Source organism: Colletotrichum higginsianum, assembly GCF_001672515.1.
Source record: "Colletotrichum higginsianum IMI 349063 chromosome 7 map unlocalized unitig_7, whole genome shotgun sequence".
NCBI lineage: Eukaryota > Fungi > Ascomycota > Sordariomycetes > Glomerellales > Glomerellaceae > Colletotrichum > Colletotrichum higginsianum.
In genome coordinates, this window is record NW_017263917.1 from 1736265 (window position 1) to 1759825 (window position 23561).

A 23561-nucleotide genomic window follows, 5' to 3' on the forward strand; every position below is an offset into this window, starting at 1 on the left:
CGGGGCATTTCTGTAGCTCGGCTGAAGCTTTCTTCCGAGCGGAAACCCAACCAGAGCACCGGGAATTCCCGCGGCCCAGAAACCTCTTGGTTTTCCCGTTTGAGATTGCTTGGAGATAGCGCTTTCTTGCAAAACCAATTGCATCACAGCACAACCTGTAGGACTCTGTCGTCAGTCCTCTTTCCTTTTCCCCTCTTCGAAGCGCCACATCAATCCCACCCGTAGGGATCTTCTATTCAAGTCATTTGATTGACGGCGCGACTTCTTTTTTTCTTCGAATCCCTCGGTCTCGAAGAACCCGTCCTCTCTCCCCCCCATTCCTCCCGCGACACGAACACATCAGCCTCTTCCACAATCATGTTCAAGCTCGGACGCAGCCGGTTGGCTTCTGCCATCCAAACTTCCTCGAGGGTCGCCGCCTCGCCTGCCAGATTCCCGGGTCTCGCTCAGCAACAAAGGAGAAACCTCAGCATTCACGAGTACCTCTCCGCCGACCTCCTGCGCCAGGTAAATCACCCACCACACCCGCACCCGCGACTGAAGCGCGCCCCACTCTCCTTTTTTGTCGGGGCAGTGTCAACTTTTCCAAAAACCCAAAACAAGAAAAGAGCTTTCCCAGACCATGCGCGATACAATACAATACAATACAAACGACCACGATAGCTAACGTGTGGAACTCTTTCCGTCAATCTAGTATGGAGTCGGTGTCCCCAAGGGTTCCGTCGCGAAGTCGGCCGCCGAGGCCAAGGCCGTCGCAAAGGAGATTGGTGGTGAGGACATGGTCATCAAGGCCCAGGTCCTTGCCGGTGGACGTGGAAAGGGTAGCTTCGACAACGGCCTCAAGGGCGGTGTCCGCGTCATCTACTCCCCTACCGAGGCCGAGATGTTCGCCGAGCAGATGATTGGCCACAAGCTCATCACCAAGCAGACGGGCGCCGGCGGCAAGCTCTGCAACTCGGTCTACATCTGCGAGCGCAAGTTCGCCCGCCGCGAGTTCTACCTCGCCATCCTCATGGACCGTGCCTCCCAGGCCCCCGTCATCGTCTCCTCCTCCCAGGGTGGCATGGACATCGAGACCGTCGCCAAGGAGAACCCCGAGGCCATCATCACCACCAACATCGACATCAACAAGGGTGTCACCGACGAGATCGCTCGCGACATCGCCGTCAAGCTCGGCTTCAGCGAGCAGTGCGTCGAGGACGCCAAGGACACCATCCAGAAGCTCTACCAGATCTTCCTCGAGAAGGACGCCACCCAGATCGAGATCAACCCCCTCTCCGAGACTTCTGACCACAAGGTCCTCTGCATGGACGCCAAGTTCGGCTTCGACGACAACGCCGACTACCGCCAGAAGGACATCTTCGCCCTGCGCGACACCACCCAGGAGGACGCTGACGAGGTCCGCGCCGCCGAGTCCGGCCTCAACTTCATTAAGCTCGATGGTGACATTGGCTGCCTCGTCAACGGTGCCGGTCTGGCCATGGCCACCATGGACATCATCAAGCTGAACAAGGGCACGCCCGCCAACTTCCTCGACGTCGGTGGCGGTGCCACCCCGGCCGCCATCAAGGAGGCTTTCGAGCTCATCACCAGCGACCCCAAGGTCTCGGCCATCTTCGTCAACATCTTCGGTGGTATCGTCCGCTGCGACCTCATCGCCCAGGGTCTCATCAACACCTCCAAGGAGCTCAACCTCAAGATCCCCATCATCGCCCGTCTCCAGGGCACCAACGTCGAGGCCGCTCACGAGATCATCAACAACTCCGGTATGAAGATCTTCTCCATCGACGACCTCCAGACCGCCGCCGAGAAGGCCGTGCAACTGTCCAAGGTCGTGAAGATGGGTACGTATAAACACCCCCCGCGAAACTTGTCAAATCCTATGCTGACCATGACTTGTAGCTCGTGAAATTGACGTCGGCGTCGAGTTCTCCCTGGGTATCTAAAGCTCTAGCGTTGTGTTTGAGACTGGCCTCGCCCTGTACATTAATTAACAAGCCCTAGGTTGAATGAAGGAGCTAGCACTGGGAGCCTCAAATATCAGACTTTTGTGTTGTTCAAATGCCATTCCCACGTACCCCAAGCCACTCTTGTTGTTTGTGACACTCCGATCTTGAACATGTTCTGCCCCGTCCCCGTCCTCGTTGGCAGAGGATATGCCTGCCCCATTCAACAATCCGCTAATCAAGACCTCGGCCCCACGTCGCGAAGCATGCGGGCACATGCAGCCACATGAAGCCCACTCGTTTCTGCTCGCTTGCTCCAAACACCAGTCTCCATGAGACAACATTGGGGCCGCCCACCCAAGCGAATCAGATGACTAAGCTCATCGGCTCTTGCAAGGATCGATAGCTCAGTGGTAGAGCGAGAGATTGCAGCTTCCGCAGCAACCTATCTCTAGGCCCCGCGTTCGAATCGCGGTCGGTCCTTGGATCCTTGAACGAGGATCGATTATTTTGTTGTTTTGCCGGGTAGATAGATGAGACAGACTTACTATACATACATACATACATACATACATACACTTGAAGTGTTCGAGCGCCGTGACATTCATTCATGCTGCAGTTGTCCTAATAAAGTAGGCTGTTTGTCGAGTTGGCTTCGTGGCTCAAACCCCATGTGAGTTGCGCGATTTTCCTCACCCAGCGAACAAGTCGGGAGCGATGTCGACAGTTCTAGACAAACACAGCAAGCTGAAGACCAGAGAAGGCGGAAGTAAAAGAGGAAGAGATAGATAGACAGTATGATTGATGGACGAAAGTCCCTGGTGGCTGATGTTGTTGGTGGAACATCCGACGGTAACTTGTTGCCGGTCTACTAAAGGCTACCTTCGCGGCAGCATCGCGACGCCGCGTGTAAAAGATGCCGGCACTGCTTCGCCACCATTTTACTGACGCACTTTTTGACACGGTGAATATCATACAGACGTTACACAAAGCTGGTCTCGATGAAGCCTTGAAGCTGGTTAGTTCTCGGTTGTGAAGTACGATCTCCGAGGACCGACATTCGTCAGGTCCGCTAGATTTACCTGCATCTGTGTCTCGATCTCGGCCCGGTGCCCAGGGTTCGCAACGTCTTCGGCCTCGATGGCTGGGGCAACCAGTATTGGAGACTCGGTTCGGAAGGAAGGATTGATGAAGTGTTCGCCCTCCTTGACAAGTTTTAGTAGGCAACACTCGACAGAATGGAGACACTGGTGCTCTTCTTGGGCGTGTTTCCCTCTTCTCGCACTTACTGGTGGTCCGACCTCGGTACAATCAGGACCATTATCTTGTGTCACTCCGCAAATTCAAGTCTCATCAACGCCTTAATGTGAATCATGCTCGCAAAGAGCGGTATCGAGCGATCGGGGAGATTGTTGGAGACCTTGAGTCGTAGTGTTGAGTTGTAGTTGCAAATGGACCGGTTCAGACAGTGGTCACAGTTACATGCAATGCAGTATTGGTTCGCTGCAGGTAAGGTAATGTACATTCCCCGTTTGATCTGGGTCCCTGCTTGTCAAACTGTGCCTGTAGACCACGGCTCGAAATCATAACGCTGAGATCGCCTTCGCCCAGAGGTTATTAATTCGCCGACTCAGTCGACTATCGCAAGGGGAGATTATGGCTAGGCAACTCCAGCCCGTGTAGCCGCCCTACACGGAGCCTCACAAGATGGTATCAGACAGCTTCCGCTGCAATCTCTCGGCCGCATCCTCCTCCGCCTCCTCCCGCTTCCTCCTTTCGATCGCTGCCTTGCGGTTCTCGTGGTATGATGGGTCACGCGTGACGCCCTCGCGGCGCCACTTGGTGGGCGGCTTCATGCCCAGCTCGGCGTAGCGCGACCACACGTTGACGCCGCGCCGGAACCAGCGCTCCTGCCGGTGCTCCTCCTCCTCGGGCGACGCCTGCCATTTGCTCTTGAGGATGCGCCGGATGGCCTCGGGCGACACCTCGAACTTGTCGGCGAGCGTCGGGAGCGTGTACTCCTCGGGGAACTGCGCGTGCAGCGCCTTGATGCCCGCGATGGCGTCCGGCGACAGGCGCTTGCGCGGGTTCCAGCCGCCGGGGAACTTCTTCTTCAGGGCCTCTTTCTGGATTTGCCAGGGCTCCCGCTTCGGTTTCGCGCCGCCTTCGGGGTCGTCCTCGCCGGCGAGGCCGTCCCTTTCCTCCCTGTCCCTCGTTGCTCGTTGTCTCTTCGCCGCTCCGTTTTCTTCTCTGCCGGAGGGTTTCCGACTTTGGTTTCTGGGGTAGGCAGCAGAGGTTGCGAACGTCGACTTCTGGACGACCCGCAAAGCTTGGGAGGTTTTGAGGTGCTGTGGGAGCCTTGCTGCGACGGCAGGCTCTGGGACGAGCGTTTGCGACACGCCCTGGAGGAATAGCCTCAGAGGGCTCAATCTACATGAACAGAACATGCTTGCTTTCTGGCTTCGGGGACTCGGTGGGGCACGTCGAAAATCGGGAGTGTTGGATGCGAGGTCGTTGTAGGGGGGCGGCGACTGCAAGAAAAAGTCAAGCTCGAGTCTAATTAATTCAGTTGCGCTTCTGGACGGGACGGGGCGCGGGAAACAGTGGGCCCTCGCAGGGGCAGCCGGGGGATATGGCGCCGCAGCCCGGGCGGCACCGGCGTTGACTATTGCGCTCCGAGGTACTTAGGCAAGGTAAGGTAGGTAGGTGTCCGCACAGAGAGCCTTTGATTGATTAATTGACATGCTTACTGACGCCAAAGTCACTTAAGGTCGCTTCAGATTCCGCTTCACTCGCACACGGCTGTATGACGCTCTGAGGTGTAATTTGTGCCCACTCCAACCAGTTGCCATAATTACCTTCACTCTATGTCTAGAAACCTTTCTCCCATCAAAGGCAACACATGCTCGTTTCGTTCAGACAATACAGTTCCGCCTACCCGAGCCAGATGGGTGAGAGATCGGGCTGCTGCATGTGAACATCCGTTCTTTCTCGGTAGTATTCAGGCCTCGCATCTAGATCCTCCCACCGTGCAGGGGATACAAACGCAATCCATCCTAGCTTGTCAATTGCCTTCGTTTGGCTTTCGGGCATCTGTGTAGTCCGGCAACCCGTGAGCCTTCAGCTTCCAAAAACTAACCTCACTCTACGACTCCGTAAAGACGAACTATCTATCTTGACTCGCCACCCGCCCTTTTTTCCCGGCGATTTTAGGCTTCTAGTTGATAGTTTGGGTAGTCAGGCTATACGCTGCTCACTAGATTCGACCAGGGACGTGCAGCGCACCCCAGTTTCCTCGACTTACCATGTCTCTTTGCTTTTCTAGCTACATTATGCTTCCGGTCGTCATCACTCATCAGTATCGCCTGCTACTCCGCCAGACAACCTTGTGTGTCAACCCCTCATCTGAAAATGGCCACCAGCTCGTTCCTCCTCACAGTGGGAGCCGGCAGACTGTCCGGTGCCTCGGAAACAGTCGTCTTTTCAGAATCACAGGCTTTCCCCCGATATATGGCATGATTTTGGAGTTGGAAGATCCGAGTTGATTCAAAGTTCGAAGTTTACAGACAAGAACCCCCGCTTGAGGATATAAGTCGTTCCGCATCACGCAGTGGCCGACCACCCACCTCAACTACGGCGCCTCCTCGAAACACTTCCCATCAACTTTAACCGCGGCGGCAGCCTTGAAGTTATCTTTACTGAACCACTGGTTGACTGTTCTGGCTGGTCTTCAAATCACCTTGCCACCATAGTAATCCTGGCAAACAATGGCTGGCATTATATGGAACAGAGGTGAGGAGTGGCGAGAAGCATGGGACTTCCGGTTCAAGTGGACCGAAGGGCACTTCACCCCCGATGACCTCCGCCCGATGATGTACACCTACGACGAGCTGGGAGCAAAAGCACTGGACCGGCTGGGCGAGATATCACCGCCGACCAAAGCCCCGCACCCGGGCGAGAAGGCCGACGCTGCTCCCGGCCCCAAGCCCCACCGAGATCTCTACGCTCTCCTGAGAGACAACGCAGATTCGGACGAGACCCTCGGGAAGCTATGGGCCCAGGTCAACACGGTCCCGAGCTGGGTTGACTGGGCCCAGGTCGAACGCGGGCAGCAGGTCTTCCTCCGCTACGGCGGGCCCGCCATGTTCGCGGTATGAACACAAACCCCGGTTCTCGCAAGAAAACGGGCGGCGCATGTCACTACTAACACACCTGGCCTGCACACAGCTCGCGTTCCAATCCCTTGTCGGCGGCTTCGGCAGCCGCCGCGTCGTCGAGACGCTCGCCCGCACAGGCGGCTTCGGCATCAACATCACGCGCCGGCGACTCCTCGAGACCTTTCAGCACATCCTCGAGGTGACGCGCGACCTCGGCTCCGTCCAGCCCGGCGGCGACGGCTTCGCCTCCTCGGTGCGGGTCCGCCTTCTGCACGCCGCCGTCCGCCGCCGCATCCTCGCCCTCGCCGCCGAGCGGCCCTCGTATTACGACGTCCACGCCTGGGGCGTGCCCGTCAACGACCTTGACTCCATCGGTACCATCATCTCCTTCTCGGCAACGCTCCTCTGGATCAGCCTGCCCCGGCAGGGCATCTACCCGACCCGCGCCGAGAAGGCCGACTACCTCGCTCTCTGGCGCTGGGTCGCCCACGTCATGGGCACGCCGACCGACACCTTCGCATCCGAGACCCGCGCGCGCGCCATGATGGAGTCCCTCATGGTATCCGAGATCGAGCCGTCCGACACGTCGCGCGTGCTCGCCAACAACGTTCTCACGGCGCTGTGCAACCAGCCGCCATCGTATGCCTCGCGCGAGTTCCTCGCCGCCGAGACCTACTGGCTCAACGGATCTAGGCTCGCGCGCGCGCTGGCCGTCGAGAGGCCGCCTTTGCGCTACTTCCTACTCGTCGCCGGGCAGTGCATATTCTTCATGACCGTGTCCTACGCCCGCCGTCTGTTCCCGAACTGGGACAGGTCGCTGAATGAGGTATGAATGAACGTGTCGCACCCCCCTCTCCCTTTTCCCCACCGCGCCTCTCGGGTTTCCCAACGACGGGCTTCTGCTAATGACCGCGTAGAAACTCCAAAAAGCCCTGTTCGGCATGGTAGTCCACAAGACTGAGATAGGTGCCCTCGGCGAGGAGACAAAGTTCGAGTTCAAGTATATCCCGACCCTGGACGTCACGTCCACCGAAGCCGACGCCCGGCCCGACCACCTTGCCCGGTACGCAAAGGGCCCCGCCGCCGGGATGAGCATCCGCCGCCGCCTGCAGTTTGCCGAATGGCGGAGCCTGGCCGTGCTCCTCCTAGCCGTAGCCGCCGCCGGTCTTCTCGCTTGGCTGGGCATCCGGAGTGCCTCGGTGTTGTTCAGGACGCTTGCCGGGATGACTCCGCTGGATCTGTGAGACGATCGCGGGCAGTCATGCTTGTTGACGTGTGTCACAGCACGTGAAACCAGGGGAAACATACCGGTTGAATAGCAAGGGCAGCAGGCCAATCCCGATCGGCTTTGACCCGGTACCCATCCGTCCCCCGGACTCGTTCTCGCGGCGTCGATCGTTGTATCTGAAAATCAAACAACCCGGGCTGGAACGGGGGTTCTCTCTGTGTGCCACTTTCCAAAAGTGGGCTATGCTGGAACGACCAACACCGCGGCATGAACGTCTCTGCCGCAGGTTTTGTTGGCAAAAAGAATCATACAACACAGATCATCCACTGAAACGACCATAGTCCGTATGACTTTCGAAGTTGACGATCAAGGTTATTTGTTTCGCTCTTTCGCGAAAGGGGAATCTAGTATACAAAAAATAAACCTGTGCTAGTTTGCAGCACGATAGAAAGAAAGCTTTTTTACCCTGGCTCGATAGCCATCGGAGACGACGGTGCACAAGTGTCGTCCCCGCCATAATACTAATCCTCCCCTAATCCTGCTCGGCGAGTGCGCCGTTGCTTTGTCCTCAAAACGCCGTCGCAAAACCCATGTGAAGATGCTATATGCGTGCCAGAAGCCCATGTCACCATGTTCCATATCGTATCCCCAACGCCCTAACGAAATCGCTCTTGGAAGAAACACACTCTCATGGCTTATGCGTGATGCATCAACTCAACCGGCGGGCGGGAGGTATGCGCCATGATGGGTTTTTGGTTGTCGATAGGGCTGAACTCCATAGGCTCGTCGGTCATGTCCTCAAGGCAGATGGCGGGGAGATCGGGGCTCGCGCCGTTGACATCGGGCTGGTAGAGCAGAGTAGAGCTCCTGCTGCGGGTTTGGCGAGAGCCGTCGATGGGGCTGATGGGGGTCTCGATGCCGGTAGGACGGTGGTGAAGCTTAGCCAGAGCGTCGGCGAGATCCTCGGCGTGAACCATCTTGTTAGGAGCGTCCTCGAGCTTCATCTCCCAACCGTGGGGAGGCGAAGGAGGGGGCGAGATGAAGAAGAGCTTGCCGGCGTCCGGAAGGGCGAGGTGGCGATCGGTGACCTCGACGGGGGTGGGTTGGCCGAAGTAAACGCGGACGCGCTCGCCCATGACGGCCTCGCCGTCCCAGATGCGACGCACGGCGATAGCGTCGTCCTCGGAGAAGAAGGAGACAACGATGCGGCGGAACGACTTGAGCGGGGCCCACGAGTGAATGGGTGCCGTCTTGAGAACAAGGTCGCGAATGGTCTGGAGGTTGTCGGGGCGGAAGATAGAGGTATCGTTGAGGTTTGTGAATAGTAGGGTGTTTGTGGGCGGCGTCGGCTGGACCAGAGGCGGCAGGGAGGAAAGATCGAGAGAGAGCGACTTGGACGAGCTGGTCGAACGCCTCGAGAAGATAGGGCGGGTATCTGACTTAGGCGACTCCATTGTGAATAGTCGTGTGTGGGATGTGGTGGTGGTTGGGTTGATTGGAGTGGTGGTGGCGGGTGCAAGAAGGCGACGGCTGTTGTTGCTCTTTTGGTGTTGCTTTGCTACGCCGAATGATGTAGTGGACTTGTTTTATCTGCCGTGGACGGGTCTGCGATATGGTTGTGAATGTGACTTGTTTTGTTTGGTGCTGGAAGCTGGATGAGAGGACGATGCCGGTGGTTGGCGGGCGACGGTCTTGGTTATATGTTTGGGCGTGCCAGTGTGCAGGGTGGCTTGGCTATCGCTCCTGGGCGACTACTGGGGCCTGGTGGAGCGTGGGTGTGTGTGCGTGGGATGGCTGAGTGGTGGAAGGAGAGGGATGGGGGTGCAGATAGGGTGCATTGCCCCACTAGACCAAAGTGAGTTGCGGTGGATGAAGGGGGGGCGTGTCTGGTGTCTGTCTGACTGTCTGGTCTGTGTGATGAAACGGCAACACCACACGGGCTCGCGGGCCCGTTTGAAGTTTCGCCGCCTTGGAACGCCTGCCGTCCCTTATCCGTTTCCCTCGCAGTTGGCAGTCAGTCACGCAGTGGGAGTGGAAAGCTCACCAACGAGGTAAGGCGCGTGGGTTTGCCAAGGCGCATTGGCGCAGAGTGAGGGACCGTCGAGGGATCAGACGAGAGGACAGGTACCGTCAAGAATGAGCGGCAACATACATACACTACACTATTGGCACAGAGCCACACGCACATACAGAGTGAGAAAGAGGGCGGTAAGCAAGCACAGAGCGCAAAGCGTACATGGCACCGAGCATCCTCCATCCTCCAGCAGGAAGAGTCAGGAACCAACACCATTTGTGACCCGACTGGGGCTGTGCAAAAAAAAAAAAAAAATATGAAAAGCGAAAAAGAAGGGCAAAGCCAACCAGAAAATTTCGACTGCTGTGGTTCGTCTCCCGCCTCACCAGGCTTGGCGTCCTGTTGCAAGCAGCGCGCGTAGCAGAGTACCGGCTCGTTATCGGTTGGGGATACTGCCAAGACACATGCCCGTTCCCTCTATCCATAGGCTCTGATGGAATTGTTCCATGACGGACTGGACTGGACTGGACTGGACTGGGTTGAACTCGGGGGCGGCTGCATCTCCCTCCGTCTTGCGTCTTGGAGGCTTGGACGAATCGACAGGCCTCTTGGTCCGCTCGTCCCCGCTGGAAATCGAATTGTCGAGAATGCCATTCGCCACCCCAGCCATGATTGACACGCGGGACTGTACGCATTTTCCGTGCCTGCTTTACGGATGAGCTAAGCTGGCAAAGGCAGCGCTTCATCCGGTACGTACCGTTTACAGCCGGCGGCGGTGTCATTCTCAGTCTCCGCCGCGCCTCAATTGCTCATTTCCACCGTGACGACTTTACGGTACGCCGCGAGGGCGGTGCTGCCGTTCCATCCATGGTCGGTTAAACCCTCACCTCTCTTCGCCTCCCGCAGGCCTCCCCCCATGCAATCGCCGTGGTTCCCCCACACGCCCAGCTGTTCTCAATGACGGCAGAGCGCCCAGGGCGCGAACAACTTCACTCGACAGCTGGGAAACAGCGCCTCGCCCCGCTAACTGGCCGCAGCGATAATACTTTCCCTAACCCAATGCTCGATTCTGTCAGCCGTGGGCGTCTCTTTCGCCTCGTGACTTCAACCCTGGATCCCTCTTCTTACCCGTCCGTCCGTCGCCGAACACGCGAGAGACAGCACAGCAGACACGAGAGACAAGCACCAGCGCTGATGCCGCCTGTGGCTGACCATTGGACGTGCGCCCTCGTGCCGCCTCCCGAGGTCTTGGTCTCGGGGTCTTGAGATTCCTCCGGCCCTAGCATCCATCGCATATGCAACCAACCGTCCATAGAGACACTCCTGCAGCACGAATCAACCTGGGCCCAGTCTGGACTCGGGCATACTCCGAGAATCAATGTTACCTACAGATACAGACACAGAACTCTTTGAGTTGTCATTCGACAACTTTCAACTCGACAACAGTACTCCCCGCTCTTGCGCTATCGCGCCTGAGACTACTATGTAAAAGCCTTCAGGGGTCCCGAGTCGAGTCCCCACAACGGCAAGTCCCTGGACGGCGCAATGGAGAGACGGGGCTGGGGCTGTGCAAAAGAAATCAGTGTCTTCGCAGTTCACACGACAGTTTGCCTTTGCAATCAATGGCTTGGCCATTTGATCACTCGCTGTATCCACGACACTTGGGGTTTGCGGGTTGCCGCCAGGGCTAGGGGCAGCGCCTCCTGGAACCACCTGGAGGGCTACCTCAACAAGTTTCGCTCTTCTCTCCGATACGATCGGACAAGTTCGGGCCACGATGGCCTGTGAGCGATGAGGGCATGTCGACAGTTGTGTTGGCCTTGGCTTACGATCTCGTCAAGCCCCCCCCCCCCGATCAACAGTCATCATCCGGGGCTGGGGCTTGGCAACAGAGGGGAATTTTCTCACGATGCAAAGCCCCCGCGACGACCGCAGCGACGATTGCGCCCAGTCGACAACCAGTCCGCCTCGGTTTTGCGACTTCATGCCATGAATCACCATCCTTCTCCGGAAGAGGAGTGAGGCATCTCGCCGCCCCGTGCGTTGGGGGGAAGGAAAAGAGAGCATCGCGTGAATCGGGCCTGAAAAGCCTCGCATGTCTGAAGTTACTATGCCGACTCAGCCCGCCTACTATCAAGTCAACCCTCGATTTTTGTCTTCGCTCAGCCAGCTCGGGGCAAATTGCATTGAGCCTCAGCCCCCTTTCTACGCCCGCCGCAAACATTCCAAGTCAACACTTCTCTCAATCCGGCCAGGCCGTCGGTTGCAGATATGATTACCATTGTGTTGTCTGCCGCTACTCGCCAAATGTTTCAACTCAATTTCCCGCACGACGCGAAAGAGAAAGAGGGAAAAAAAGACAAATTCTCCCGAGTGCTACGGATACCGACAGCCGTCAGCGGCTTTTTCCCCATTTGGACATCTAGAAACGAGGCTGTGCAAACTACCAAGACTTTTGACCTGCCAGATTCATGTTTCGCGCTGCAATCGGCTTCCCCAGACACCGTTCTAGGCCAAGACTTGCATTCCTGCGCTCCGCCAGCAGGTGCTGCCACCCACCCCACCCAGCCGTCATTCATGTCCTTCTGACGGGGCGAGATCTGGAAGCCAACTGCACCTGCCACCGGATGCCAGTTGCCCAGTTGGGCTAAGTTGCGCCTTTCGCGAAGAGTCTTGTCCTTCAGCTTGCATGCACTCAATCAACAGCGGTCCACTCGCGCCTGCTCCCTCGCACTCACCAGAGCACATTTGCATTGACTGGGACTGGCAGCTTGACATTCCTCTTCCACTTGTGGGGTTCGGCTCGCGTTTCCCCATTGCCCTGGCTAAAGATTCTGCGTCTCCGGCGCACGGGGCGCCTTGAACCGTAAATCCCACCGTTCCCCGCGACTTCAAGGCAGCTTCCTCGTTCTCGATACGCCTAGCTCTTCACCTTATCTTGCCATACAGCGGGGACTTCCTTGCGGCGAAGACGTTCCTTGCCAACTTGTCTAGAGACCACATCACCTGATAAAGCCGGTCCTGAAGCATGGCAAGCTCATCTCATTTATTTGGTCACATTGCAAGGAACCAGCTTGAGCGCGGGAAATCAGCGTTAATTTGCAACAGTCGATACCTGGTCTGATGCAATCAACGAAGAGAACGAGAGAGAGAGCTTGACTAGTGGAGCGTGGCTGTGCCCAACTCTCCCTCTCTTCCCCTCCCTCCTCTATAACGACGAGTCTCAAACTTCCCATACGTTGTGAGCAACAGATTGAGGTTGGCCCTACGTCTCGAAAAAAGAAAAAGGAAGGAAAAAATACATTTGAAACCGACCTGCAAGACCGTCCCAAGTTGTTGGGACGACGGGTCGAGATTCCACCCGGAGACTAATGCGCTCGTTCCTGACGGCGGCGGGGCATTGTGGGTTTTGCGCATGATACAACCGATCTGCAACCACGGCGTCACTGCTTCATGTTTTCCCGAAGATTAACTCTCGCAATGGGAGCATGATTTCATCGTTCGAGAACACTCGGTAGAAACAGGATCCGCCTTCCGATGGACTTGTTGCTCGGGCGTCGGTTGTTGGTGTTGGGTGAGCGCTTTGTCCCTGTCCAAATATTTCTCGCGGCTTCTTGTGGAGGCTCATTTCGCCCGATGTTGGCGCACATCCATCACGGTTGTGCTTCGTGAGGCATTTCCGACAGCGAAACGCGAGCCGTCAAAACAAAACGCTGCAGGACGGAATCCAACGAGTTCCCGAGTCTCCGTAATTCTTCTGCCCCTCCGGTCCGAAGCTCAGCTTAGCTCAGCCCAGGCCGCATACCAAGACTCTGAGCTCGGTCGCCAAACGGCGCGTGTTATAGTACAAGTCCTTCTATGATACATGCCGTGACGGCGTCACGACGAAAAAGCTCCTTTCCCTACGAGCAGGGCGCAAGCAAACCACACCCCTTCGGCTTGGCAGCGCTGTTCTCACAAGACACCCCCGAGCCAGGCCTACAGCCTACCTGTACGCCGGTTCTGTTTATGATGCCGCACGAGTGGACTCCCGAATCCGTTGGGGAACCGTCCCGTCTGATGATGATGAGCAGCGAGGGGTGGGATAAAGTGTTGGCAGCACAGCCCCCTTACCCCTCAGCTACCAACGTCGAGCAAAGTGTGTTGCTGCTCTCCTCTACCGGATTTCCACACCTAGCTTTTCCACCAATTTCCGAGTTACCTCACTGTGTAACTCGTTGGTCTCCTCGTTGGTCAGGGTCCGCTCCAGACTTCGGTAGTTGATGCGATAGCACATGCTGCGCCTCCCCGTCTTGGGGTGCGTGAACTCGTCCACCAGCCGGACGTCCTCGGCCCTCTCGCCGGCGATGTCGCGTACAAGCTCCATAAAGTCGTTCTCGTGGAAGTCCTGCGTGTTGGCCTTGGTATTCCCTCCCGCCGCGGACGTGCTGCGGAGCCAGAATGACACGTCCTTGGGGCAGGCCGGGTGCTTGGAGAAGGGCACGAAGCGCTTCATCGAGTCCAGCTGGTCGGACACGCCCCTGAACTGGCTCAGGAACCTCTCGTCCTGCGACCAGAACAGGCGGATGTCGGGGATCTGGAAGAGGAGCATGGCGATGCGCTCGAGGCCGATGCCAAAGGCCCAGCCGAGCTGCTGCGGCACGCCGGCGTTGATACAGATATCCTGCTTGACCACGCCACAGCCCAAAACTTCGAGCCAGTCGCCGGCGTAGTAGACCTCGAGCTCCCACGAGGGGCTCGTGAAGGGGAAGTAGGCCTCCACCCAACGGACTCTAAGGGGCTCGTCCTTGTAGTTGGGATCCGCCTTCGCGGCGGCGGCCTTGGCCCTCGTAAAGATCTCGACAACCATGTTCTCGAGAGACCGCTTCAGGTGAGCGCCGATGGCTTCGGCCTCGGCGGCCGTGTGGTGACCCTCCTGCAGGGGATTCCGCTCCGCGTCGAAGGCAGGATGGGGGTCCTCGACCTTGACGTTGTGCTTCGGCAGCCGGTTGAGGTCCTCCCACACGGCGGCCGCGATGTCGCCGCCGGGCACCTTGGTCCGGTCCCACATGCGGGCACCCTCCATCTGGTGGAAGACGGGGTAGTGGCTCCTGTCGATGGCATCGCGCCTGTAGACATCGGCGCTGATGAGGTAGCCGTCGCTCAGGTTCTTCTTGAACGTCTGCGCCTGATGGGCGCTGGTGTGCGTCCTCAGGAGCGTGTCCTTGTTGAAGTAGTAGGTGTCGGACTTTGCGCGGCCGGGGTGGTCGGCGGGGAAGCCCAGCGAGTCAAAGTTCTGGTGCGTCGAGACAACGGGGTCGAAGGAGTTGTGGTACTTGTACGTAGGCGCCGGGAACTGCGACTCGATAATCTGGCGGGTGATGTACACGGGATGGTCCTTTTGGAGGTGAAGCTTGCGCGACGCCGCGTCGAGGACGGTCTTCGGCACGTTGAACCAAGTGTCGGTCGGGATGGTCTGGCCGTTGACCTCGACGGTCTTCTTGGTCGGGGCCGGGAACTCTGCAATGCACAAGTTAGAACCAGCGCGATGTGTGGCTACGTCCGGGGGATCGATTCGGTCTGACCTGAGGAGTAGGCGCGCCGGCTACTCATCGACAAGGAAGCGAGCGCCTGCCATTGACGAGGAGGAGCAGCTCCGCGGCAGATGGCGCCACGAAAGCAGCTTCTCTGCCACTGCCTGCCGGCCAACCTCGGGACAAGCATTGTCGTGCGGTTGTGTGGTGGTTTAGGTATCTACGCCTTTGTCTGGATACAAAGGCCGTGGTGCTATGTTCTCATCACAGGTGCTGGGCTTCTTCGGTTGGGGCTGGGGATCGCGACGGGGTTCGAAAGCTGGCCGCGAAAGAGAGCTCCGGCCTGCTGCCGATCACAAGAAGTTCAGTTCGAGCAAGGGAAAAAGTTCCAGTACGGGACGCACGGGCCCCACGCAGAGGCTCGATGCTGCTGGACGGCCATCCACGGCGTCAGGCCCTGCCGACCCGGCGCAGGGGTCCGGTCCGGAGGACGTTTTTTGTGCATGGCACCCCTGCCAGCTTACAGGGCCATGACGCAGCAAATCGACGCAGCACTAGAGGCAATCAGCAGGTTCTGGTGCGTCAATCAGCCCAATTTCTTTGAGCCGAACAGAAGCGCCTCGTCAAGCCGAATCAGTAGAAAAGAAGTACCAACGGGGAAGGGAAAAAAAAGTAAAGATAAAAATTAGGTCGCGATACACCGAGCCGAATACTGGAACCACTCGGCTTCTTCCTCCCACCACCCTCTCACTCACGCCTCAAGCAAGAAAAAAAGCCTCCCACCCACCATCTCACCGAAGTCGGCTTTATACTTTCGACGTCACCACACGGAAAAGAGTGACGTTCAGCACGCACCGCAACCCATACAGAATTGTTGACGCAGGGCTACCTTGGATATCGACTCTCCGTAATAAATCCGAGGTCTTCCACTCCTAATCTACTGTATTTTTTTGCGACGCAAGCTCCCACTTTGCGCCGCAGCGGGATGAGCTTGTCAGAGGAGACTGTATAGCTGCTGCAACGATGCAGTCCGCCGCCGCCGCCAACATGATCGCTAGCAAACCGGCCGACGACGCACCCTCCGTGTCGTCGTCGCCGTCGTCGCCGTTGCAGATGGGACAGGGCCAGGAGAAGCCGCAATCGCAGCTGAAGCAAACGGCGACAGCGGCGACAACGACCCCAAACAAGAAGAAGATTGAGCCGTCACTGAGATACCCCTTTTGGTTCGGAGGTAGCGCCAGTAGTATGGCCGCCTGCGTGACCCATCCTCTGGATCTAGGTAAGTAGAGATATCCTGCCGTCTGCTTGCTCTCCTAGCAGTGTTTTTTTTTTTTTTTTTTTTTTTGCACAATGAGCATAACTCGGCCATGTTGCGATGTTGGAGTTGCAGAGCTAACAATTTTCAGTAAAGGTAATGCGCTGCTCCCCAGGGAAACTAAAGACACACAACTCCCGGCGAACCCCCCCGCCCGCGACCACGAAGATCGAACTCAACCACAAAACCCCGTGAAAGCCATAGCAATGCAGCATATACTTACACAACGCCCCTCTAGGTCCGCCTGCAGGTCCGCCGCCCCGACGCGCCCAAGAACATGAGCGGCACCGTCGCCCACATCCTCCGCAATCACGGCGTCACGGGCCTCTACAACGGTCTCTCGGCGTCGCTCCTCCGGCAGATGACCTACTCCACTGTCCGCTTCGGCGCCTACGAGGAGATGAAGATCCGCGCGACCCGCGCCAACAACGGCAAGGCCCCGGCCTTCCCCGTCCTCGTCGCCATGGCCTCGGCCGCCGGATTCGTCGGCGGTATCTCGGGCAACGCCGCCGACGTCCTCAATGTGCGCATGCAGCAGGACGCCGCTCTCCCTGCCGCTGAGCGCCGCAACTACAGCCACGCCCTTGAGGGCATGCTGCGCATGGCTCGCGAGGAGGGCCTCATGAGTTGGTTCCGCGGCGTCCTGCCGAACAGCATGCGCGCCGCCGCCATGACGGCCTCCCAGCTCGCCTCGTACGACACCTTCAAGGGCATGCTCATCCGCCACACCCCTATGGGCGACAACCTCACCACCCACTTCACCGCTTCCTTCCTCGCCGGCGTCATGGCTGCCACCGTCACGAGCCCCATCGACGTCATCAAAACCCGCGTCATGTCCGCGAGCACCCAGGAGGGGCTGGCGCACACCCTGGCCAAGATCTACAAGGCCGAGGGCTTCGGCTGGATGTTCAAGGGCTGGGTGCCCAGCTTCCTCCGCCTTGGACCGTGAGTTCTCTCTCTCCTCCTCGTCTCCTTCCCCTTCTCCGTTTCATCTTTTTGTTCCCTCGCTCCTGCGATCCAACGCTAATCCGCCACCCAGCCAAACCATCTGTACATTTGTCTTTTTAGAAATGCACCGCAAGGTCTATAGAAAGGTCGCCGATATCGGCGGCAGCGGCGAGGAGGCGTCTATCAAGGGATAGAGAAGCAGAAAAAGCAGACTCGTGTTGGGCCTGTTTGCTATACACAATAAGTGTTTCCATAGACTGGCGCTGCATTAGCATCATCAGCGTGAGCATCGTCTTGGGCATGATTGGGAGGCGTTGGATTAGAGGCAATTTGTTGCATTTGATAGGAGTCCAGGAGGGTTCATACACCCGGAAAGGAGAAAAAAAGATTTTGGGTTGTTTCTCTTTGCATACACGAAGCATCGTTTCATGCGTGCGTGGTTCTGTATTAAGCAGTATTTGGGGTTCTCCTTCTCGGCCCCTATATCACGCTACTTCTCGCACCCCCCTCTCTTCTTCGACCTCGGACTGGTTCTCTCCTCTTTTCATTTCTCCCTGGGTGTTTCACCCCTCCGAGGGCGTCTATGAGCCGGTCTCGGCTCATGATCTGAATGACGCCAGAAACCTTTGATCGAGAACCACAAAAGCCCTTCCTTCTCCTTCCTTTCGAATGTTTCCTAGCGTGCTTGGCCCGGTCCTTGTTCAATTCAGCAAACCCAAGATATTTCTTGCTGGATTGGTTTAACCAGCTGATGCTCAAGCTAACATTTTTGCAAAAAGAAACCCTCGCAAACTCCAATTGCCGCCCCTTTCTTCGGGTGGTCTCATACATAAACGCCTTTTTTGTGATACGGTTTTGTTGTTTCCACTCAGTTCCAGCCAGACTGCCCGGATGCGCCGTAGGGAGTGGTAGTTGTGTAAGGCGTCGTCGCGCTGGCCCCCCACGAGCTCTGACCACCGCCATTGAAAGGGGTCGTGTAGCCCTGATCTTGCCAGGGGTTGCCGCCGTCCATATCCAAATTCGGGCTGCGAGGGCCATCAAAGTCGCCCATGCCGTCGTCGTCCGCCTCGCCGGTGAGAATGTGCAGCGTCAGAGCCAGCTTCTCCTGAAGGATTTTGATTCCCTCTTGGATGATCTGGTCGGGCTCGAGGCTGCCCACTCCCTCGACCTCAAAGTAGAACTTGCTAGGTACCGCGTCGTAGTCGAACGGCTCCCCTTCCTGAGGGGGGTCCTCCATCTTCGCGTACTTGCTTTCGGGCCTGCAACGCGAATCAGTCGTTGCGCACACCACACTGTGCCACACGGGCGTCACTTACCACTCAGCCTTGGCATCCTCCTCGAACCACATGTCCAAGTGGTGCAGCTTGTTGTGGGGGTCGTACTCGAAGCCGACGGCGGACGTCGGCATCCACTTTGCGTGCTCTTTGGCGATTCCCTTCTTCGCGATACACGAGATCTTCAGCTCCTGCCCCTTGCGCAGCTTGCAAATCAGAGAGCCCTGTCCTTCCGGGTCGAGGATGACGGGGTTTCCCACAGTGCCGTTTTGTCTGAAACTATCAACAATGAGATCGCTAGCGTAGACCTTCATGGTCTCGTCCGATGAACAGCGCGCGTGCAGTGTGAGTTTCACGCTGCAGTTGTCGCAGTATTGCTCGCAGTCGCAGTCTCGGGTGTAGAGCAGGCTGTTGACGTCCTTGGATTGGAGGGGGATCAGTCCCAGGCGATGGGCGATAAACTCGTCAGCGAGGACGGACGTGTTGGCCTCAATCTCGACCAGGTCGATGGCAATCACAGGGACCTCGGCTTGGATAACGCGACGCAGAGAGTTGGCGAAGGAAAGGTCGCAGTTAGAGAGATCGAAGTTAACGTGAATGTTGTCGGCCTAAACAGACGCCGGACTGTCAGTTTTCAAAGCCGCCAGCTTAGAGATGGAGGACAGAAGTACCCCCGAGATCTTGATCGACGGTCCTCCGGACTCGCCGTCCAGCAGCATCGGCTCGTAATCCATCGCGCCGCCTTTCTCCTTTTGAAGCCCGGTTTCAGTCAAAATTTCCTGAGAGCAATCGAGTGTCTGCAACAGCTAGTTTTCGTTTTTCGTTTGTTGTGAAGTGAGCAAAGACGCCTTAGATATCGCGGTTATCGAGAGTGCAAGTGGGTTGGTTGGACGAGGGGGCGTGGGTGACCGTCGCACAGTGGAGGGGAGGCTGAATGGATATTTTTGCGACCAGAACCAAAGGGAAGGCACGTCGCAGGTGCCACTCACTGCCAATCACCAATTGGAAAGATGCAGCAACCGTGCCTGGCGTGCCTCGCAGGCGTCAACTGGCCCTGCCTTGGCGCTAATGCTATCGATAAAGCTCCTACCGGCCGCTTGATTCATCCGGCCCGGGATGGAGCTCGGATGCGGCCTGCGATTGGGCGCGAAGTTTCCCGTAGGACCGGGGGTTCAAGGGACGGCAATTCGTCACTTGGGGCCATTCCGATAAAATTTCATTTTCTTAAAAGCTGTCCCCGTACACGCGACCAGACCCTCCATCGCCCCCCCGATCTCACCCACGCTTCGACCTCTTCAAGCCTTTCGCCCAAACCACAGCCAAGCCCGTCACAATGTTCAGACAAGCTATTGCTACCTCTTCCCGCGCAGTGCGCTCCGGCCTGCGCACCCAGACCCCCAAGTCTGTCTTCCAAAACCAGTTCCAGAGCTCCCCTGCCTTCAGGATACGAGCCGCGCAACCCGCCGTTGCGAGATGGTACAGCGATGCCAAGGAGACCCCCGAGGCCCCCAAGGAAGGCGAGAAGCCCGCCGATGATGCCGAGTCTGCTCTGAAGAAGCAGCTGGAGACCAAGGAGAAGGAGGCTGCCGACTGGAAGGTTCGTTAGCATTCTGTCCACCGATGTCGGCCATCAAAGTCCCCGACCCGGTTCTAACGTGCATCCCTTCAGGACAAGTGCTTGCGCACCATCGCCGACTTCCGCAACCTCCAGGACCGCACACAGCGCGAGGTCAAGCAGGCGCGCGACTTCGCCCTGCAGAAGTTCTCCAAGGACCTCATCGACAGCATCGACAACCTCGACCGCGCCCTCTCCATGGTGCCCCAGGAGAAGCTCAAGGCCCCCGAGAAGACGGGCGACCTCCAGGACCTCGCCAACCTGTACGAGGGTCTCAAGATGACCGACGATATCCTCATGTCGACGCTCAAGAAGCACGGCATCGAACGCTTCAGCCCCGAGGGTGAGAAGTTCAACCCCAACGAGCACGACGCCACCTTCATGGCGCCTCAGCCCGACAAGGAGGACAACACCGTCTTCCACGTCCAGCAGAAGGGCTTCAAGCTCAACGGCCGCGTGCTGCGTGCCGCCAAGGTCGGCGTCGTCAAGAACGCTTAAAGCAATCTTCACGACTATCTCGACTCCAAACCGACCTCTCAAGATAGAGGTCTTGTTCCAAAACCATGGGGGCTGGTTGGCCGCCGCTGGAAGCGTCGGCGGCTTTTGCAGCACTCTCTGTATTATTATGTTCTACGATATTTTCTCGATTCCCGGAACAGCGAACTGGGCGTTCCGGTCGGTGTATAATGCTCCTCTCATGATGTGACAATAGCATGGCGGAAAAAAAATCCAAGGGGGCCGCGAATGGAAGGCCTTTTTTGCTGGACGAAAAAAGAAGAAACGGATAGAATCTGGATACGTATATGTACATAGGCCCCGAAAAGGGCTTTCGGGGTCTGATGATTCTTCTCAGAGTTCTGGTGCAATTTAATCGCCGCCCAGGAGACTTGAATCTCCCTGTGTTTTCATCACACATATACACCGGTGCCCATCATCAACTCGAACGGCAAGTTTGCATGTTGTGAGCCGTCTAACATCCTTCTATCTACAACTACAGTGCCCAGGCGCATTCCACCTTCGCTGGGCTGTTCCAACATATCGAACAATTTCAACGTCGGACATTACACTCAAACAGTGGGCGATTCTCCACCGGATCATCTTGAAAAGCAAGCCGCAAAAGGGGGACCTCTAAACTGTGTCGTGGTGTTAGTCAACGGTCCCACTCATTATTGACAACAACAGCTTGGCAGTACCTAATGGTCGACTCATTTACGTGAGTAAACCTGATAGTTGAAGAGGTCTGTTCCTCAGCACTGATCATCGGCTAATCGAAGCAAGTAGAAACGTCGGGAGGTTTCTCGCTGCAGTGGACTAGGACTTGAGGTCAGCCAAGCACCTGGCCTTAGATGATATCTCGTTCCATACCTTTCTCGTGGAGGCACAAGCAAGTTCCAAGAAGCAGCTTTCCTCTGTGATTGTCCTCTCGAACCAAAAAGGAACAACATCAAACGAGCTCATGGAGTGCTGTCCTGACTTATTCTTCACCCCATATCCTGCCCCTGTTCGATGCAAGTACGTGCTTCGGAGATGGGCAACCAAGCATTCGGATGGTCTCCGTGGTGGCTGCGCGACTTCATGAGCTTTCTCGTAAGTATGAATTGCGAAAACCGATGTATTCGGTAGCAGCCTCAGAAGCAGTCAGCAAGCTCCATAGCAGCTATCTTGTCCCGGAAGTCTTGAGAGACGGCCCTCCGCACCTCGTCGGGGCTGGCCATGTCGGCCCTCGAGCATTCTTCCTGGATCTGGGCCTGCAGGACGGCCAGCTCCGCTTTCATGGTATAGTTCTGCGCCTGCGCGCTCTTGAGCGCGTCGAGCTTGCTCTGGATCTCGTACCGCAGCTCGTGTAGGTGCGCCGACACCCGGCGCAGCACACGGTTGTGCTTGCGCTGGCGCATCGCGAGCTCTTCCGCCGCCTTCTTTTGCAGCAGGTGGTCGACCGTCAGGCGAATCTCGCGCAGCTCCATTTTGGCGCGCTCGATGGCGCCGCGCATCCCGTCGTTCTCGCGGGCTAGCTCCGCGTCCTGCGCCTTCCAGCGCGTCACCGTCTGCCAGCGCTGCGAGATGATGAGCTGGGCGTTCTGCGGGGCAACGCCGGCGACACGGCGCGAGCCGGGGGCGTGAAGGGCCTCGAGGACCTCCACGTCGGTGTAGGCGTGTCTGCGCTCGCTCGAGGTAGTGGACGGGACTGAGTGCTCGGTGACCGTCTCAAGGGGCGCGATGGAATCGTTGGCCTCGCGGAACTCGATCTTGCGAAAGTTGCGTGCGGCTATGGGATCCATGCGATCAAACAGACCGAACCACCAATTGCGCATCTTGCGCTTCAGATTGACGCCTGTCCGAGGTTAGAGATTGGAGGTTCGGTGATCCCGGGGGGGGCTCACCAGGAGGACAGTAGATAATAGAGGGCTCCGTATCAACGGAGTAGCAGGGCGTGATCCAGCCGCCATCGTTTATATCTCGCTGGAGCTCAAATGTGACGGCGAGACGGTCGACCTCGACGTGTCCCTGACTGTCCTCCAAGGGGGACGGCGGACGCATGCGTACAGCCTGGACGGCGATCAGTTAGTTCCAACGTCCAGAAAGAAGACTCCAAACGAGATATACATCATCGGCCATGTACACCTGATTCTCCTTCGGGTCCTTCTTGGCACAACCCTCGGCTAAGAGGCGGAAGGTGCAAGGGGAAATTCGTCCGGACGCAGGATCGCCTTCGTCGTCCGAGACATCGTATTCCTTTGCTGCAGGCCAGTGAGCATCGATTCCAATCACAAGTCAAAGACAGACTTACCGAAATCGCGGTTTGGGTCGAAAGGCTGCTTGTAGATGGACTCGGTGGCCTCGTCATTGGGCGGCAGGTAGTCTTCGAACTTGAAGCCCTCAAACTTAGGCGAGATGTGGAGGAATCTGGGGCGAGGGACATTGTAGGCTGTCTTCCTGTCCACGGCAGCGGGAGCGTACTCCTTTGCGGCCATACTAACTTCCTTGAGCATCCTATGTGAAGTCAGTACTCCGCAACATACAGTGTCTCGGGCAAATTGACTTGGTGAGATCCTCCGCTTCCCATCTCCCGTCCCCATGGGGGCTAGGAGCCGTTGTGGGTTCATTGGCAGGGGAAGACTGTGCCGTGGTGGCCCTGAAGACACCCGTTAGAAAATGTCGAATAGGAGCCGTGAAATGAAGAGGAAACTCACAGTTGAGACTGGCTGCGTCTATGAACACCAAGGTCAATAGCATTTCCTTTACTTCCTGACGATGAGTGTGGTCGCTGCTCTACGGAGTGGTCAGGCAGGCCAGTGACGGCTTTCTCATCCTGCTGCACTCGTATAGCGGCCTCGTATGCCTTAACCTCCATCCAAGATCGAAGAGTATCGTTTGTCTGCATGAGGGAGCCGCGCATCGCGCCGTATGCCATCATCATCGAATCCGACATCTTCCACGTCTTCGAGTACGGGTGACCGGCCGAGCAGCCGGGCAGTCTGGGACTGGGATCATCGGGACCATAATCGACGAGATTGCTCTGGAAAATGGACCAATCTTTAGTTGTCGGGAAG

The 23561-nt window shown here is 57.3% G+C and overlaps 11 protein-coding genes across 11 annotated transcripts; 4 read left to right on the forward strand and 7 right to left on the reverse strand.

Moving 5' to 3' along the window:
* Window positions 1-357: 357 nt before the first annotated feature.
* CH63R_10222 (Succinyl-CoA ligase subunit beta) lies at window positions 358-1946 on the forward strand (the record flags this gene model as incomplete). Its single annotated transcript, XM_018305196.1, has 3 exons — window positions 358-507; window positions 695-1844; window positions 1903-1946. The coding sequence occupies 3 exons, from the start codon at window positions 358-360 to the stop codon at window positions 1944-1946; spliced, it is 1344 nt and encodes a 447-aa protein (XP_018154620.1).
* A 729-nt stretch (window positions 1947-2675) lies between these two features.
* CH63R_10223 (uncharacterized protein) lies at window positions 2676-3267 on the reverse strand (the record flags this gene model as incomplete). Its single annotated transcript, XM_018305197.1, is given in 3 exon segments — window positions 2676-2954; window positions 3029-3221; window positions 3236-3267. The coding sequence occupies 3 exon segments, from the start codon at window positions 3265-3267 to the stop codon at window positions 2676-2678; spliced, it is 504 nt and encodes a 167-aa protein (XP_018154621.1).
* A 379-nt stretch (window positions 3268-3646) lies between these two features.
* Window positions 3647-4393, reverse strand: CH63R_10224 (mitochondrion organization and biogenesis protein; the record flags this gene model as incomplete). The annotated part of the gene is made up of 1 exon (XM_018305198.1): window positions 3647-4393. One exon carries the CDS (start codon window positions 4391-4393, stop codon window positions 3647-3649), a length of 747 nt encoding a protein of 248 aa, XP_018154622.1.
* A 1320-nt stretch (window positions 4394-5713) lies between these two features.
* CH63R_10225 (Tat pathway signal sequence) lies at window positions 5714-7347 on the forward strand (the record flags this gene model as incomplete). Its single annotated transcript, XM_018305199.1, has 3 exons — window positions 5714-6097; window positions 6174-6929; window positions 7021-7347. 3 exons carry the CDS (start codon window positions 5714-5716, stop codon window positions 7345-7347), a joined length of 1467 nt encoding a protein of 488 aa, XP_018154623.1.
* Window positions 7348-8026: 679 nt separating this feature from the next.
* Window positions 8027-8785, reverse strand: CH63R_10226 (Calcipressin; the record flags this gene model as incomplete). The annotated part of the gene is made up of 1 exon (XM_018305200.1): window positions 8027-8785. One exon carries the CDS (start codon window positions 8783-8785, stop codon window positions 8027-8029), a length of 759 nt encoding a protein of 252 aa, XP_018154624.1.
* Window positions 8786-9781: 996 nt separating this feature from the next.
* CH63R_10227 (uncharacterized protein) lies at window positions 9782-10015 on the reverse strand (the record flags this gene model as incomplete). The annotated part of the gene is made up of 1 exon (XM_018305201.1): window positions 9782-10015. One exon carries the CDS (start codon window positions 10013-10015, stop codon window positions 9782-9784), a length of 234 nt encoding a protein of 77 aa, XP_018154625.1.
* Window positions 10016-13501: 3486 nt separating this feature from the next.
* On the reverse strand, window positions 13502-15048 carry CH63R_10228 (Phenylalanyl-tRNA synthetase; the record flags this gene model as incomplete). The annotated part of the gene is made up of 2 exons (XM_018305202.1): window positions 13502-14844; window positions 14910-15048. The coding sequence occupies 2 exons, from the start codon at window positions 15046-15048 to the stop codon at window positions 13502-13504; spliced, it is 1482 nt and encodes a 493-aa protein (XP_018154626.1).
* An 833-nt stretch (window positions 15049-15881) lies between these two features.
* Window positions 15882-17315, forward strand: CH63R_10229 (Mitochondrial dicarboxylate carrier; the record flags this gene model as incomplete). Its single annotated transcript, XM_018305203.1, has 4 exons — window positions 15882-16137; window positions 16270-16364; window positions 16412-17118; window positions 17213-17315. The coding sequence occupies 4 exons, from the start codon at window positions 15882-15884 to the stop codon at window positions 17313-17315; spliced, it is 1161 nt and encodes a 386-aa protein (XP_018154627.1).
* Window positions 17316-17989: 674 nt separating this feature from the next.
* Window positions 17990-19129, reverse strand: CH63R_10230 (RNA polymerase Rpb3/RpoA insert domain-containing protein; the record flags this gene model as incomplete). Its single annotated transcript, XM_018305204.1, has 3 exons — window positions 17990-18380; window positions 18438-19003; window positions 19067-19129. 3 exons carry the CDS (start codon window positions 19127-19129, stop codon window positions 17990-17992), a joined length of 1020 nt encoding a protein of 339 aa, XP_018154628.1.
* Window positions 19130-19728: 599 nt separating this feature from the next.
* CH63R_10231 (GrpE protein-like protein) lies at window positions 19729-20508 on the forward strand (the record flags this gene model as incomplete). Its single annotated transcript, XM_018305205.1, has 2 exons — window positions 19729-19992; window positions 20065-20508. 2 exons carry the CDS (start codon window positions 19729-19731, stop codon window positions 20506-20508), a joined length of 708 nt encoding a protein of 235 aa, XP_018154629.1.
* A 1130-nt stretch (window positions 20509-21638) lies between these two features.
* CH63R_10232 (uncharacterized protein) lies at window positions 21639-23000 on the reverse strand (the record flags this gene model as incomplete). Its single annotated transcript, XM_018305206.1, has 4 exons — window positions 21639-22342; window positions 22392-22557; window positions 22615-22748; window positions 22799-23000. The coding sequence occupies 4 exons, from the start codon at window positions 22998-23000 to the stop codon at window positions 21639-21641; spliced, it is 1206 nt and encodes a 401-aa protein (XP_018154630.1).
* Window positions 23001-23561: the final 561 nt, after the last annotated feature.